The sequence below is a fragment of the Oncorhynchus mykiss genome, chromosome 8, assembly GCF_057628025.1.
Source record: "Oncorhynchus mykiss isolate SJ-2025 chromosome 8, ASM5762802v1, whole genome shotgun sequence".
NCBI classification, from domain to species: Eukaryota; Metazoa; Chordata; class Actinopteri; order Salmoniformes; family Salmonidae; genus Oncorhynchus; species Oncorhynchus mykiss.
In genome coordinates this window covers 83096687-83112213 of record NC_143029.1, presented here as the reverse complement: position 1 = coordinate 83112213, position 15527 = coordinate 83096687, and the positions used below count along the sequence as shown (strand labels likewise).

The 15527-nt window shown below is 48.7% G+C and overlaps 1 protein-coding gene across 32 annotated transcripts in view; it reads right to left on the bottom strand.

Moving 5' to 3' along the window:
• Positions 1-15527, bottom strand: part of LOC110530753 (rho GTPase-activating protein 12) — a 121671-nt gene that overhangs the window by 92542 nt on the left and 13602 nt on the right. For 16 of the 32 annotated variants that reach the window (XM_036986464.2, XM_036986466.2, XM_036986458.2 and 13 more), the window contains one exon: positions 13105-13896. In XM_036986464.2, coding sequence (XP_036842359.2) covers positions 13105-13818 — 714 coding nt within the window. In that variant the 5' untranslated portion in view covers positions 13819-13896. The remainder of the gene's footprint in view (positions 1-13104; positions 13897-15527) is intronic. The other 16 variants (XM_036986462.2, XM_090182818.1, XM_090182815.1 and 13 more) reach the window with 1 other exon arrangement.

Sequence of the window (15527 nt, the reverse complement as noted above, 5' to 3'; positions counted from 1 at the left end):
GTGTGTATATTGTGTGTATATATTGTGTGTGTGTGTGTATATTGTGTGTATATTTTGTGTGTGTGTGTATATTGTGTATATTGTGTGTGTGTGTGTGTATATTGTGTGTGTGTGTATATTGTGTGTGTGTATATTGTGTGTGTGTATATTGTGTGTGTGTGTGTATATTGTGTGTGTGTGTGTATATTGTGTGTGTGTGTGTATATTGTGTGTGTGTGTGTGTGTGTGTGTGTGTGTGTGTGTGTGTGTGTGTATATTGTGTGTGTATATTGTGTGTGTATATTGTGTGTGTGTGTGTGTATATTGTGTGTATATATTGTGTGTACATTGTGTGTGTGTGTATATTGTGTGTGTGTGTGTGTATATTGTGTGTGTGTGTGTATATTGTGTGTGTGTGTGTGTGTATATTGTGTGTATATATTGTGTGTGTGTGTATATTGTGTGTATATATTGTGTGTGTGTGTATATTGTGTGTACATTGTGTGTGTGTGTATATTGTGTATATTGTGTGTGTGTGTGTGTGTATATTGTGTGTATATTGTGTGTGTGTGTATATTGTGTGTGTGTGTGTATTGTGTGTGTGTGTGTGTATATTGTGTGTGTGTGTGTGTGTGTGTGTTGCATGACTATAAAGCTTAGTTACATGTACACTGAGTGTACAAAACATTAGGAACACCTGCTCTCTCCATGACAGACTGACCAGGTGAATCCAGCTGAAAGATATGATCCCTTATGTAACTAGTTAAATCCACTTCAAATCAGTGTAGATGAAGGGAGGAGACAGGTTGAAGAAGGATTTTTAAGCCTTGAGACATGGATTGTGTATGTGTGTCATTCAGAGGGTGAATGGTGGGGACAAGAGGGTGAATAATTCAGAGGGTGAATGATGGGGACAAGAGGGTGAATCATTCAGAGGGTGAATGATGGGGACAAGAGGGTGAATCATTCAGAGGGTGAATGGTAGGGTTTTTCACGCTCAACAGTTTCCCGTGTGTATTAAGAATGTTCCACCAATCAACATGGACCAGCATCCCTGTGGAACGCTTGACACCTTGTAGAGTCCACGCCCTGAGAAACTGAGGCTGTTCTGAGGGGGACTCAATATTAGGAAGGTGTCCTTAATGTTTTGTACACTCAGTATATACATGCTTTCAGAGCTTGTGTATAATAATGTGGTATTTTATGTCATACATTAAGTATTATAAAATACCGTAGCAGCCCAATTATGATAAATGGTCTAGTTCTCAGAGTGCAGAGAGAGAGACAGTACACCTTCATTTGAAAGTGCCAGCTGGCTTGTTGTCGACGGTCCTCTGTGTTGCCGACGGTCCTCTGTGTTGCCGACGGTCCTCTGTGTTGCCGACGGTCCTCTGTGTTGCCGACGGTCCTCTGTGTTGTCGACGGTCCTCTGTGTTGTCGACGGTCCTCTGTGTTGTCGACGGTCCTCTGTGTTGTCGACTTTACTCTCTTCTTCCGGTTTGCTATTGTTCATGCAATTGATAGCCGTGTGTGTGTGTGTGTGAGATGAAGCCAGCATTCTTACCGTAACTGTCTCGTCGGTTGGGTACATGGCGTCCCTATTAGAGTGATGCAGTGATCTATCCTGTAGTGCTGTTGCAGAGGAGAGCCAAAACCCCACTGCAGCCCTCTTTCCCTCTCACCGACTAACTCTGAGGAACGCTACATAGGTACTGCTGCACTAGGGAAGGACAGCCAGCTACACAAACACACACAGACCAATACACTTTCATAGAAAAAAAGAGCATGCCATCTGAGCTCAATGTCTCTCCGTCTGGCACAACAGTCTCACTGTCTCTCCTCTCTCTGTCTGGCTAACAGTCTCCCCTCTCTCTGTCTGGCTAACAGTCTATCCTCTCTCTGTCTGGCACAACAGTCTCTCCTCTCTCTGTCTGGCACAACAGTCTCTACGCTCTCTGACACCCGTCACTCCCCTTCATGCCAGCCCCCCCCCCCCCCCCCCCACCACGCCGGTCACTCTCTCCCTACTCCCCCACGGCCGTCACTCCCCCCACGCCCGTCACTCCCCTGAGCCCAGCCTTCTCCACTATGCTAAGCCCCTGAGCTCAGCCTTCTCCACTATGCTAAGCCCCTGAGCCCAGCCTTCTCCACTATGCTAAGCCCAGCCTTCTCCACTATGCTAAGCCCAGCCTTCTCCACTATGCTAAGCCCCTGAGCCCAGCCTTCTCCACTATGCTAAGCCCCTGAGCCCAGCCTTCTCCACTATGCTAAGCCCCTGAGCCCAGCCTTCTCCACTATGCTAAGCCCCTGAGCCCAGCCTTCTCCACTATGCTAAGCCCAGCCTTCTCCACTATGCTAAGCCCAGCCTTCTCCGCTATGCTAAGCCCCTGAGCCCAGCCTTCTCCGCTATGCTAAGCCCCTGAGCCCAGCCTTCTCCGCTATGCTAAGCCCAGCCTTCTCCGCTATGCTAAGCCCAGCCTTCTCCACTATGCTAAGCCCCTGAGCCCAGCCTTCTCCACTATGCTAAGCCCCTGAGCCCAGCCTTCTCCACTATGCTAAGCCCCTGAGCCCAGCCTTCTCCACTATGCTAAGCCCCTGAGCCCAGCCTTCTCCACTATGCTAAGCCCCTGAGCCCAGCCTTCTCCACTATGCTAAGCCCCTGAGCCCAGCCTTCTCCACTATGCTAAGCCCAGCCTTTGGTCTCTTACATATATGTGCGTGAGTGAGAGACAGAGAGAGAGAGCACGACACAGGAGTGGGCAGAGTGCCAGAGTCTCTCCCAAGAAAACAGAACATACCCCTCAGCCTTTACAAATCAGTCAGCCGCAGAGGAGAGGACGGCAGAGGAGAGGACAGCAGACGAGAGGAAAGGACGGCAGAGGAGAGGACAGCAGACGAGAGGAAAGGACAGCAGACGAGAGGACAGCAGACGAGAGGAAAGGACAGCAGACGAGAGGACAGCAGACGAGAGGAAAAGGACAGGAGAGGAAAGGACAGCAGAGGAGAGGAAAGGACAGCAGAGGAGAGGAAAGGACATCAGAGGAGAGGAAAGCAGAGGAGAGGAAAGGACAGCAGAGGAAAGGACAGCAGAGGAAAGGACAGCAGAGGAAAGGACAGCAGAGGAAAGGACAGCAGAGGAGAGGAAAGCAGAGGAGAGGAGAGGACAGCAGAGGAAAGGACAGCAGAGGAAAGGACAGCAGAGGAGAGGAAAGCACAGCAGAGGAGAGGACAGCAGAGGAGAGGAAAGCAGAGGAGAGGAAAGCAGAGGAGAGGACAGCAGAGGAGAGGAAAGGACAGCAGAGGAGAGGACAGCAGAGGACAGGAAAGGACAGCAGAGGAGAGGACAGCAGAGGACAGGAAAGGACAGCAGAGGAGAGGAGAGGACAGCAGAGGAGAGGAGAGGACAGCAGAGGAGAGGACAGCAGAGGAGAGGACAGCAGAGGAAAGGACAGCAGAGGAAAGGACAGCAGAGGAGAGGAAAGCAGAGGAGAGGAGAGGACAGCAGAGGAGAGGACAGCAGAGGAAAGGACAGCAGAGGAAAGGACAGCAGAGGAGAGGAAAGCACAGCAGAGGAGAGGACAGCAGAGGAGAGGAAAGCAGAGGAGAGGACAGCAGAGGAGAGGAAAGGACAGCAGAGGAGAGGACAGCAGAGGAGAGGACAGCAGAGGACAGGAAAGGACAGCAGAGGAGAGGACAGCAGAGGAGAGGAAAGGACAGCAGAGGAGAGGAGAGGACAGCAGAGGAGAGGAGAGGACAGCAGAGGAGAGGACAGCAGAGGAAAGGACAGCAGAGGAAAGGACAGCAGAGGAAAGGACAGCAGAGGAAAGGACAGCAGAGGAAAGGACAGCAGAGGAGAGGACAGCAGAGGAGAGGACAGCAGAGGAAAGGACAGCAGAGGAAAGGACAGCAGAGGAAAGGACAGCAGAGGAAAGGACAGCAGAGGAGAGGAGAGGACAGCAGAGGAGAGGACAGCAGAGGAAAGGACAGCAGAGGAAAGGACAGCAGAGGAGAGGACAGCAGAGGAGAGGAAAGCAGAGGAGAGGACAGCAGAAGAGAGGACAGCAGAGGAGAGGACAGCAGAGGAGAGGACAGCAGAGGAGAGGACAGCAGAGGAGAGGACAGCAGAGGAGAGGACAGCAGAGGAAAGGACAGCAGAGGAAAGGACAGCAGAGGAGAGGACAGCAGAGGAAAGGACAGCAGAGGAGGACAGCAGAGGAGAAGAAAGGACAGCAGAGGAGGACAGGAGACGAGAGGAAAGGACAGCAGAGGAGAAGACAGCAGAGGAAAGGACAGCAGAGGAAAGGACAGCAGAGGAAAGGACAGCAGAGGAGAGGACAGCAGAGGAGAGGACAGCAGAGGAGAGGACAGCAGAGGAGAGGACAGCAGAGGAGAGGACAGCAGAGGAGAGGACAGCAGAGGAAAGGACAGCAGAGGAAAGGACAGCAGAGGAAAGGACAGCAGAGGAAAGGACAGCAGAGGAAAGGACAGCAGAGGAAAGGACAGCAGAGGAGAGGACAGGACAGGAGATGAGAGGAAAGGACAGCAGAGGAGAAGACAGCAGAGGAGAGGAGATGTTAGCAGAGGAGAGGACAGCAGAGGAGAAGAAAGGACAGCAGAGGGGAAGAAAGGACAGCAGAGGAGAGGACAGGAGATGAGAGGAAAGAACAGCAGAGGAGAGATGACAGCAGAGGAGAGGACAGCAGAGGAGAGGAAAGGACAGCAGAGGAGAACAGAAAGTTCCTACAGACTGACATTCAACATGACTCACTACTACAGTAGTACACTGTAGTACAAAACAGTGCAGGGGTTGTACTGCATTTATCAAGCATCTCAGAGTAAGACTGCTGATCTAGGATCAGTTCTCCTTTTTAGATCATACTGAATAAGATTACATGGACAGGGGGGAACTAATCGCCCTATCACAGAGGCAAAGGACACCTGGCAACCAAGACTGCAGAGTCATTCCAGCATTAGGCTACATCCCAGGCCAAAACAGAACCCAGTCCCTGTTCCCACTGTGTGTCCCCTTTAGAAAGCCTATACGGCCCCCTGCCCTCATGTCACATAATAAGCCTATTAAAAAGAGAATGAGCAACATGACTGCAGCTGGCCAATCTCTAGCACACATCTCTGGCTCCCTCAGAGGGGTTCAGTGTGTGTGTGTGTGTGTGTGTGTGTGTGTGTGTGGTGTCCCTCTCTGCTACACAGGCAAAGAGAGTTGATTTAAATGTTTATTACAGCTGCCTGCCAGGAGAGATAGAGGGGAGAGATGGGAGATAAACTAGAGAGAGTGAGGAAGAGGAGAGGAGGAAGAGTGAGGGTGAGATAGAGGAGAGAGATGGGAGATAAACTAGAGCGATTGAGGAAGAGGAGGAAGGAGAGATAGAGGAGAGATGGGAGATAAACTAGAGAGCGTGAATGAAGAGGAGGAAGAGTGAGGAAAAGATAGAGGAGAGAGATCGGAGATAAACTAGAGAGAGGGAAGGGCTCGTTGATTGTTCTGATTAGACTACAAATAATGTCCTTAGTGCTTCTTTGAGAGGAAAAAAGTGAGGGAGAGGAGAAAGAGAGAGGGAGGAAGAGAGATGGAGGGGAGGGGAGGAAGATAGAGGGAGAGGAGAAAGAGAGAAGAGGAAGAGGGAGAGGAGAAAGAGGGAGAGGAGGAAGAGAGAGAGGAAGAGGGAGAAAGAGAAATGGAGGGGAGGAAGATAGAGGGAGAGGAGAAAGAGAGAGAGGAGGAAGAGAGTGAGGGAGAGGAAGAGAGGTTCTGCTGACTCACTGCCTTGGTTAGAATAACACATGGAAGGGCTGAACAGGTTGAAAGAGGATAGAGAACAGAGGGATGGAGGGAGGGTGTTAACTTGAACAATATGCCTAACAAGCATCTAGGGGACTGCCTGTGTTTCCACGATAAGATACAATACCGTAAGCACATTTCTCTAAGAACATTACAACAATGCATCCCGGAGCAAGCACCAATTAGCCTGAAGCAAGCCCGGGTAGGGCTCGTGTGCTACCACCGAAGTCCACTCCTGGGCTACAATATCCGGACCCCTTCTACTGCCGGTACGGGGCACGGAAACCCGCCGATCCTCTACGACGTGAATATTCCAAAAGGCCCCTCAGGCGTGACATCCGTTGAAGGCCCATTCTGCTAACCGCGGCCTGCTAGCTACCTAGAGCTACCTAGAGCAACTTGTAGCTTGTTTCGCCCCGGCCTACTAACTGCTAGCTTGTTTAGCCCCAGACTACTAACTGCTAGATTGTTAGCCCAGGCCTACTAACTGATAGATTGTTTAGCCCCAGACTACTAACTGCTAGATTGTTAGCCCCGGCCTACTAACTGGTAGCTTGTTTAGCCCCGGCCTACTAACTGCTAGCTTGTTTAGCCCCGGCCTACTAACTGCTAGCTTGTTTAGCCCCAGACTACTAACTGCTAGCTTGTTTAGCCCCAGCCTACTAACTGCTAGCTTGTTTAGCCCCAGCCTGCTAACTGCTAGCTTGTTTAGCCCCAGCCTACTAACTGCTAGCTTGTTTAGCCCCGGCCTACTAACTGCTAGCTTGTTTAGCCCCGGCCTACTAACTGCTAGCTTGTTTCGCCCCGGCCTTCACTCACGCTGCCAGCATCCTTCACTCACGCTGCCAAACATACCCTCGTAAAACTGTACATCCTACCGATCCACGACTTTGGCCATGTCATCTATAAAATAGCCTCCAACACTCTCCTCAACATCTTGGATGCAGTCTATCACAGTGCCATCGGTTTTGTCACCAAAGCCCCATACACTACCCACCACTGCGACCTGTACGCTCTCGTTGGTTGGCCCCCGCTTCATACTTGTCGCCAAACCCACTGGCTACAGGTTATCTACAAGTCTCTGCTAGGTAAAGCCCCACCTTATCTCAGCTCACTGGTCACCATAGCAGCACCCACTCCAGCAGGTATATCTCACTGGTCACCTCCAAAGCCAATTCCTCCTTTGGTCGCCTTTCCTTCCAGTTCTCTGCTGCCAATGACTGGAACAAACTGCAAAAACCACTGAAGCTGGAGACTCACATCTCCCTCACTAGCTTTAAGCACCAGCTGTCAGAGCAGCTCACAGATCACTGTACATAGCCCATCTGTAAACAGCCCATCTATCTACCTCATCACCATACTGTATTTATTTATCTTGCTCCTTTGCACCCCAGTATCTCTACTTGCACATCCATCTTCTGCACATCTACCATTCCAGTGTTTAATTGCTATATTGTAATTACTTCGCCACCATGGCCTATTTATTGCCTTAACTCCATTATCTTACCTCATTTACACTCACTGTATATATACTTTTTGTTTTATTTTTCTACTGTATTATTGACTATGTTTTGTTTATTCCATGTGATACTCCGTGTTGTTGTATGTGTTGAATTGCTATGCTTTATCTCGGCCAGGTCGCAGTTGTAAATGAGAACTTGTTCTCAACTAGCCTACCTGGTTTAAATAAAGGTGTTCTCAACTAGCCTACCTGGTTAAATAAAGGTGTTCTCAACTAGCCTACCTGGTTAAATAAAGGTGTTCTCAACTAGCCTACCTGGTTAAATAAAGGTGAAATATATATTTTTTTTAAGTTGAACACCCTGTACATAAGAATCTAATCAAATTTTATCGGTCTCACTCACACACACACATTTAGCAGATGTTATTGTGGGTGTAGCAAAATGCTAGAGTTCCTAGCGCCAACATTAGAATCAATCAAATAGATTTTTAAAATCTTTTTTGACATGAGCAGTTGTCACTATGTGTTTTACAGTTCCCTGACTAAGACAAGTCCAGACACTTTTAGCAGTGCAGAGAGAGAGAGAGAGAGAGAGAGAGAGAAACAAAGCGAGTGATTGACTGAAGATAGATTAGAGCTGGGCTCTTGGCTTGCTGTCTTGCTCTTGGCTTGCTGCCTACACATCCAGAACTGGCTGGACTTTGTTGACCTTTATCTTGGGCAGTATTTCAATGGCCACTTAAAGGCCTTAGGAACTCTACTCTGGAGCAGACAAACATGTTGTTTTCTTTCAAACGACATTTCTTCCTGTTAAAAAGTCACCTATTGACTCAGCATTAAGTCCTTATTATAAAAAAAAGTTAAATATGCAAAAATCACACTTCCATTTCCTGGTTGCTAAAATTCCAAATCGTTTGCCTAATTTCAGTTTGTGTGACAAATCAAGCAGTCACTGAGTAGAGAATCATTGTACCATCTAAACCACTGAAATATAATTCCCATAAACAAAAACATTGTATTTTCAGCTGTTTTAATCTGGTGTACAACAGAAAGTAAAATACAGAAACAAACCTTAATGAGAAATAGAGCACATAGAACTGATCGACCGCTTCTTAGACATGCTTAATAAATGAGAATGACAGATCTAGAAATAACATTTCTATGTTTATTTGGGTTGTCACCAAAAAAAAGTTACATATGGCAGCATTAAGTCCCATGTTTGTTTTGCTCGTCTCTGAAAAAAACAGAAACTTTGAAATTCTTGTATTTTTACAATTATTTTATTTGGGTGTAATTTTTTTAAATTTTAAAATGTTTTTAAAAAGTCATATGTATTTTTTTTCTTCTTTTATGCATGTTTCTTTCTTATTATTTTTTGAAGACCCCAACTGAATAGCAGCCTATACACCCAGATAGTGGTTTTGTTTAGGAGATTCATCTATGAACTGAGCAGACCTGTATCCCCCACCCACACAGCCCGTTGCCCATTCACACAGTGTCCCAGCACTGCACCAATGTGACCCAGTTTCTATTCACTGGCCCCTTTGTTCCGATGTAAACACTCCAATAAAGATCCAATAGACCCAACCGGGTGGCATGGCAACACAAGCCCCAGCAGCCAGGCCCGCCCTAGTGGCACCCCTGATCCCTTTATGGTGCACTACTTTTGACCAGGGCCCATAGTAGTGCACTTTGTAGGACACAGGGTTCTATTTGGGACACAGCACCTCTAATAGAGCCGGGTGGCATGGGAACGAAGGCCATACCAGCTACTAGGGTAAGCGTTCCCATTAACCCCAGTTCCATTATTGGATTCAAGTAAAAAGACAAATAAATACAAATGTTGTGCTGTTTAATGTTTCAACCAACTCATGTGGTTGTTATATCCATAACAGTTTTTATTCTAAGCCAATCAAATGTGTTATTATTAAATGATTGACAGTTGTGTGTAAGTTCCCAGTAGTGGTCAATTTCAAAGCTGCAAAAAAAAAAAAGTTGGGTTGAGGCGACCCTCGGATAAACACTTTTAAAATATGTTTTATACCTGCTAAAATAGGCGATGATACTTCATGTAAAATGAAGAGATTGATGTGCTGATGAATGCCAGTGATAGCATATTTCAATGGCATTCATTACCATTAAAAGCATCTGGCTTTTCATGCTAGCAGTTGGGGCTGCGTGACTCAGTCACACAGTAGCAACATAACCTGGTGAACTACAACAAGAGAAAAGATTTCAGGCATTTCTAGCTTACATTTTTAAATGCATTTTGTCTTATGTTACTGTTAAATGAGCCTTGCATTGTTAAACATAGATGTCATTTTGTTAACTTGACATTTATCTCAGCTGGGCTTAAAGGTGCATTATGCAAAAACATTTATTTTTAAATCGAGCATCCATTTTCTGGTTGCTAAAACTGTGATAGTTCTCCTAATTTCAGTTTACATGACAAAAACAAGCAATGTACTGTATAGTGTAGAGAATCAATGTCCCATCTAAACTGCTGTGAAATATCTGTTCAGTAACTACATTTAATACAAAATAATTCAGGTGTTTGAAGCTGGTGTACAGAACCGAAAGACAACACAAAAAACACAACTTAACAACGGGAAGCATAGTAATAGCACCCTTAGAACAGATATACTGCTTCTTAGACTTGCTTTCAATGGAAATAACAGATCCATAACTCATATTTCTATGTGAATTTGGTCAGGTCACCCAGGGGTAAATACGGCAGCTTGAAAGGGGTACAGCAGCACGCTCTCGCTACACAGAATGTACATGACAATAAATAAATATATATTACTCGATATGATCAATACTAACTTTGCATAATATTGTATTCTACAGTGTATATTTATACCCCAAAACCATTTGTTTCTAAATATTTTACGAGTAGAGTTTTCTATTCTGTCTTTTTCACCATAAATCACCATTGTTAGGGCTCCCGAATGGTGCAGCGGTCTAAGGCACTGCATCTCAGTGCAAGAGGCGTCACTACAGTCCCTGGGTCGAATCAAGGCTCTATCACATCCGGCCTTGATTGGGAGTCATATAGGGCGGCGCACAATTGGCCCAGCGTAGGCCGGGTTTGGCCCGGGGCAGGCCGTCATTGTAAATGAGAATTTGTTCTTAACCTTTATTTAACTAGGCAAGTCAGTTAAGTAAGTTCCTATTAAGCCCAGTATGCTCCTATTAAGCCCAGTATGCTCCTATTAAGCCCAGTATGCTCCTATTAAGCCCAGTATGCTCCGATTAAGTCCAGTATGCTCCTATTAAGTATGTCTAGTCATAGAGCCTTTCCCAAGATTAGAACCAATTAGAAACCTCTACTCTCCAAGACGTTCGGAGTGGACAGGTAGTCATGTGACGCAGAGAGAGAAGAAGAAGATCAGGGTTGAGGGATATCAGGGATAGAATACCTACAAGTGATGGACAAAAAATACAAACAAGTGAGGGACAAGAAGATGGCTTCTTATCCACAGAGGACCAGTGTGGGTCCAGGGTTGCATGGCTTCTTATCCACAGAGGACCAGTGTGGGTCCAGGGTTGCATGGCTTCTTATCCACAGAGGACCAGTGTGGGTCCAGGGTTGCATGGCTTCTTATCCACAGAGGACCAGTGTGGGTCCAGGGTTGCATGGCTTCTTATCCACAGAGGACCAGTGTGGGTCCAGGGTTGCATGGCTTCTTATCCACAGAGGACCAGTGTGGGTCCAGGGTTGCATGGCTTGTTATCCACAGAGGACCAGTGTGGGTCCAGGGTTGCATGGCTTCTTATCCACAGAGGACCAGTGTGGGTCCAGGGTTGCATGGCTTCTTATCCACAGAGGACCAGTGTGGGTCCAGGGTTGCATGGCTTCTTGTCCACAGAGGACCAGTGTGGGTGCAGGTTTGCATGGCTTCTTGTCCACAGAGGACCAGTGTGGGTCCAGGGTTGCATGGCTTCTTATCCACAGAGGACCAGTGTGGGTCCAGGGTTGCATGACTTCTTATCCACAGAGGACCAGTGTGGGTGCAGGGTTGCATGGCTTCTTATCCACAGAGGCCAGTGTGGGTCCAGGGTTGCATGGCTTCTTATCCACAGAGGACCAGTGTGGGTCCAGGGTTGCAGGGCTTCTTATCCACAGAGGACCAGTGTGGGTGCAGGGTTGCATGGCTTCTAATCCACAGAGGACCAGTGATGGGGTCATAATATTTAGTAGATAAAACGGTACAAAAGACAGAGCATTTGTAGTAAGAAAACAGAACCCCTGGTACTATGAACCCCTGGTACTATGAACACCTGGTACTATGAACACCTGGTACTATGAACACCTGGTACTATGAACCAAGCTCAATTGGATTTATTTGATTTCAGAGTTCTCTCAGAAGATCCCTAGTTTAGGAAACAATGCACTACACCCAGGCCCTAATCAGCCAGCCACTACACCCAGGCCCTAATCAGCCAGCCACTACACCGAGGCCCTAATCAGCCAGCCACTACACCCAGGCCCTAATCAGCCAGCCACAACACCCAGGCCCTAATCAGCCAGCCACTACACCCAGGCCCTAATCAGCCAGCCACTAATCAGCCAGCCACTACACCCAGGTCCTAATCAGCCAGCCACTACACCCAGGCCCTAATCAGCCAGCCACTACACCCAGGGCCTAATCAGCCAGCCACTACTCCCAGGCCCTAATCAGCCAGCCACTACTCCCAGGCCCTAATCAGCCAGCCACTACACCCAGGCCCTAATCAGTCAGCCACTACACCCAGGCCCTAATCAGTCAGCCACTACACCCAGGCCCTAATCAGTCAGCCACTACACCCAGGCCCTAATCAGTCAGCCACTACACCCAGGCCCTAATCAGCCAGCTACTACACCCAGGCCCTAATCAGCCAGCTACTACACCCAGGCCCTAATCAGCCAGCTACTACAGAGAACAACAGGGTACCATAGTACCATAGTACAATAATTCAGTTCAAGTAGTACCTCATACTGTGCTACCTAAAAGAAAGAACACTTGCAGTCGGCTCAGATTACTTTCACATCATCACCACTGCACACAAACAGCAGGAAAACATTTCAAAAGATTCAGACAGGAGCGAAAGACCAAAACATCACCAGCTTTTGTCATTCAACAATATTTACCTGAGAGAGATGGAGAGACCTTAACTGAGAGAGAGATGGAGAGATCTTAACTGAGAGAGAGATGGAGAGACCTTAACTGAGAGAGAGATGGAGAGATCTTAACAGAGAGAGAGATGGAGAGATCTTAACAGAGAGAGATGGAGAGATCTTAACAGAGAGAGATGGAGAGACCTTAACTGAGAGAGAGATGGAGAGATCTTAACAGAGAGAGAGATGGAGAGATCTTAACAGAGAGAGAGATGGAGAGATCTTAACAGAGAGAGAGATGGAGAGATCTTAACAGAGAGAGAGATGGAGAGATCTTAACAGAGAGAGAGATGGAGAGATCTTAACAGAGAGAGAGATGGAGAGATCTTAACAGAGAGAGAGATGGAGAGATCTTAACAGAGAGAGAGATGGAGAGATCTTAACAGAGAGAGAGATGGAGAGATCTTAACAGAGAGAGAGATGGAGAGATCTTAACAGAGAGAGAGATGGAGAGATCTTAACAGAGAGAGAGATGGAGAGATCTTAACAGAGAGAGAGATGGAGAGATCTTAACAGAGAGAGAGATGGAGAGATCTTAACAGAGAGAGAGATGGAGAGATCTTAACAGAGAGAGATGGAGAGACCTTAACAGAGAGATAGATCTTAACAGAGAGAGATGGAGAGACCTTAACAGAGAGAGATGGAGAGACCTTAACAGATAGAGATGGAGAGACCTTAACAGAGAGAGAGATGGAGAGATCTTACCTGCAAGTGTTCACTAGAACCGCTGCTCAGCTCATCTCCAGACTCTGAGTCATTGCGTCTCTCCGACCCCTCCGAGTCACATTGCCCCGGAGGCATGTCCACGTCTAGGGGCGCCCTGCGGAGCTCAGGGGAGGTTGCACGGGCACGGGGCAGCGTGTTACATCCCCGTCCAGGAGCGTGAGGGTGGGTGTTTTGGAGGACATCTACCAAGGCCCTGTCATGGTCGGTGGGACTGCCAGGGTCTCTACCAGGGTTCTTGTTGGCATCCCTGTCCCTGCGCTGCCTCGGAGGGGTGAGGGCTGCCCCCGATGAGGAGGAGGGAGAGGGTGAGGAGGGAGAGGGCCGACTGAAACTGGTCACATTCAGGCTCTCGTTAGATCTGTCCATCTCCAGGACGATGGGTTTGACCCGCACAGGGTTCCCCCCGCTCCCCCCACGGTGATGCCCCAGGTGCAGGGGCTTGGGAGGCGGCATGAGGGCCTTGCGGACCTCCCTGACGTACTGCGCTGGGACATAGAACGCCTTGGCCCCCTCCTCCTTCTTGACCTGCCACCAGTCCCCGTTGGTCTTTTTCACCAACATGTAACACTCTCCCTGGTGGATGGAGACCTGACGCTCCTTGGACTTGTAATTGTAGTCATACTCCACCTCGATGTACACCTGGCCCGGGGCGATGGGCAGCTCACACCCCCGCCCATCCCGCTCTGCTGCCATCACGGTGAAAAACGTTGGCTGGTGCTGGAGCTCACCCCTGCAGGGACACAGGCTGGCTCTGCATGGCCCACCGTACTACTGGAGAGAAGAGAGAAAAGGCCTAGTTTATCATTAGTTTATATACACACTAGGGTTGCAAAAGTCCCGTAAAAGATTCCTGGAATCAGGAGAGAATTAGTAAGAAATCCGGAATCCTTCAACTCCAAGATTTCTGTGCTTGTGTAGTTTAGACACTCACAATATAGAATGGAGGGATGGGACGAGAGAGCATAGACTGACTGGCAATCCCATTCCCCACATCTATGTACACTGTAAACAGTAAGAGTTGTACTCCTAGCCTAGGAAGCAGCCTGGAACAGGTAGATAAGATTACAGGAACACACACAGTCAAGAGAAAAGACTGAAGACAAGGCTGACTGGGTGAACCCATCCACAAGGCTGGGTTTAGGCTGGGTTTAGGCTGGGTTTAGGCTGGGTTTAGGCTGGGTTTAGGCTGGGTTTAGGCTGGGTTTAGATAACATTAAAGGGAGTGAGCGTGACTAATACGACTCACGTGTTCCTCTTTCCCCCACTCACACACGGACTCTCAATCTGAGCAAGCAGCTCTGACTGACTGGCCGTAGACCTGCAGCTCTGACTGACTGGCTGGCCCCAGACCTGCAGCACTGACTGACTGGCCGTAGACCTGCAGCTCTGACTGACTGGCCGTAGACCTGCAGCTCTGACTGACTGGCTGGCCCCAGACCTGCAGCACTGACTGACTGGCCGTAGACCTGCAGCTCTGACTGACTGGCCGTAGACCTGCAGCTCTGACTGACTGGCCGTAGACCTGCAGCACAGTGCCAATCGTTGTTCTGATTACTCAACCCACACATACTTCCCTCATGATGCCACACATACCTGAGGCTAGGGACAAAAAAATGAGCTCAGTCATGTGCAGCTTGTTGCACAATCTGACCTTTGATGAGCAGCTCCACCTAAGAGAGACATTCACTAGCCTGGAATCCAAAATGAATTGCTCCATTTCACTTTTGACATTCCCACAATTGGTCCAGAGAAGAAGTTGACAGTCAGTACAAGTATTTGAGCTTGTCAAAATCCAACCCAAAACCCTGTGCCAGCTCAGTGATAATGTTTAATGTCCTGATGTTATGCCGACAGGCTAAACTGTGCTCCAGAAGGGGAAGTTTGTCATTTGCCCCGCCCGAGGCCCTTGCTGATTTGCCCCGCCCTGAGGCCCTTGCTGATTTGCCCCGCCCTGAGGCCCTTGCTGATTTGCCCCGCCCTGAGGCCCTTGCTGATTTGCCCCGCCCCGAGGCCCTTGCTGATTTGCCCCGCCCCGAGGCCCTTGCTGATTTGCCCCGCCCCGAGGCCCTTGCTGATTTGCCCCGCCCTGAGGCCCTTGCTGATTTGCCCCGCCCCGAGGCCCTTGCTGATTTGCCCCGCCCCGAGGCCCTTGCTGATTTGCCCCGCCCGAGGCCCTTGCTGATTTGCCCCGCCCGAGGCCCTTGCTGATTTGCCCCGCCCGAGGCCCTTGCTGATTTGCCCCGCCCGAGGCCCTTGCTGATTTGCCCCGCCCGAGGCCCTTGCTGATTTGCCCCGCCCGAGGCCCATGCTGATTTGCCCCGCCCGAGGCCCATGCTGATTTGCCCCGCCCGAGGCCCTTGCTGATTTTCCGAGCCTCAAAGTTAGGCCATGTTTCATGTACA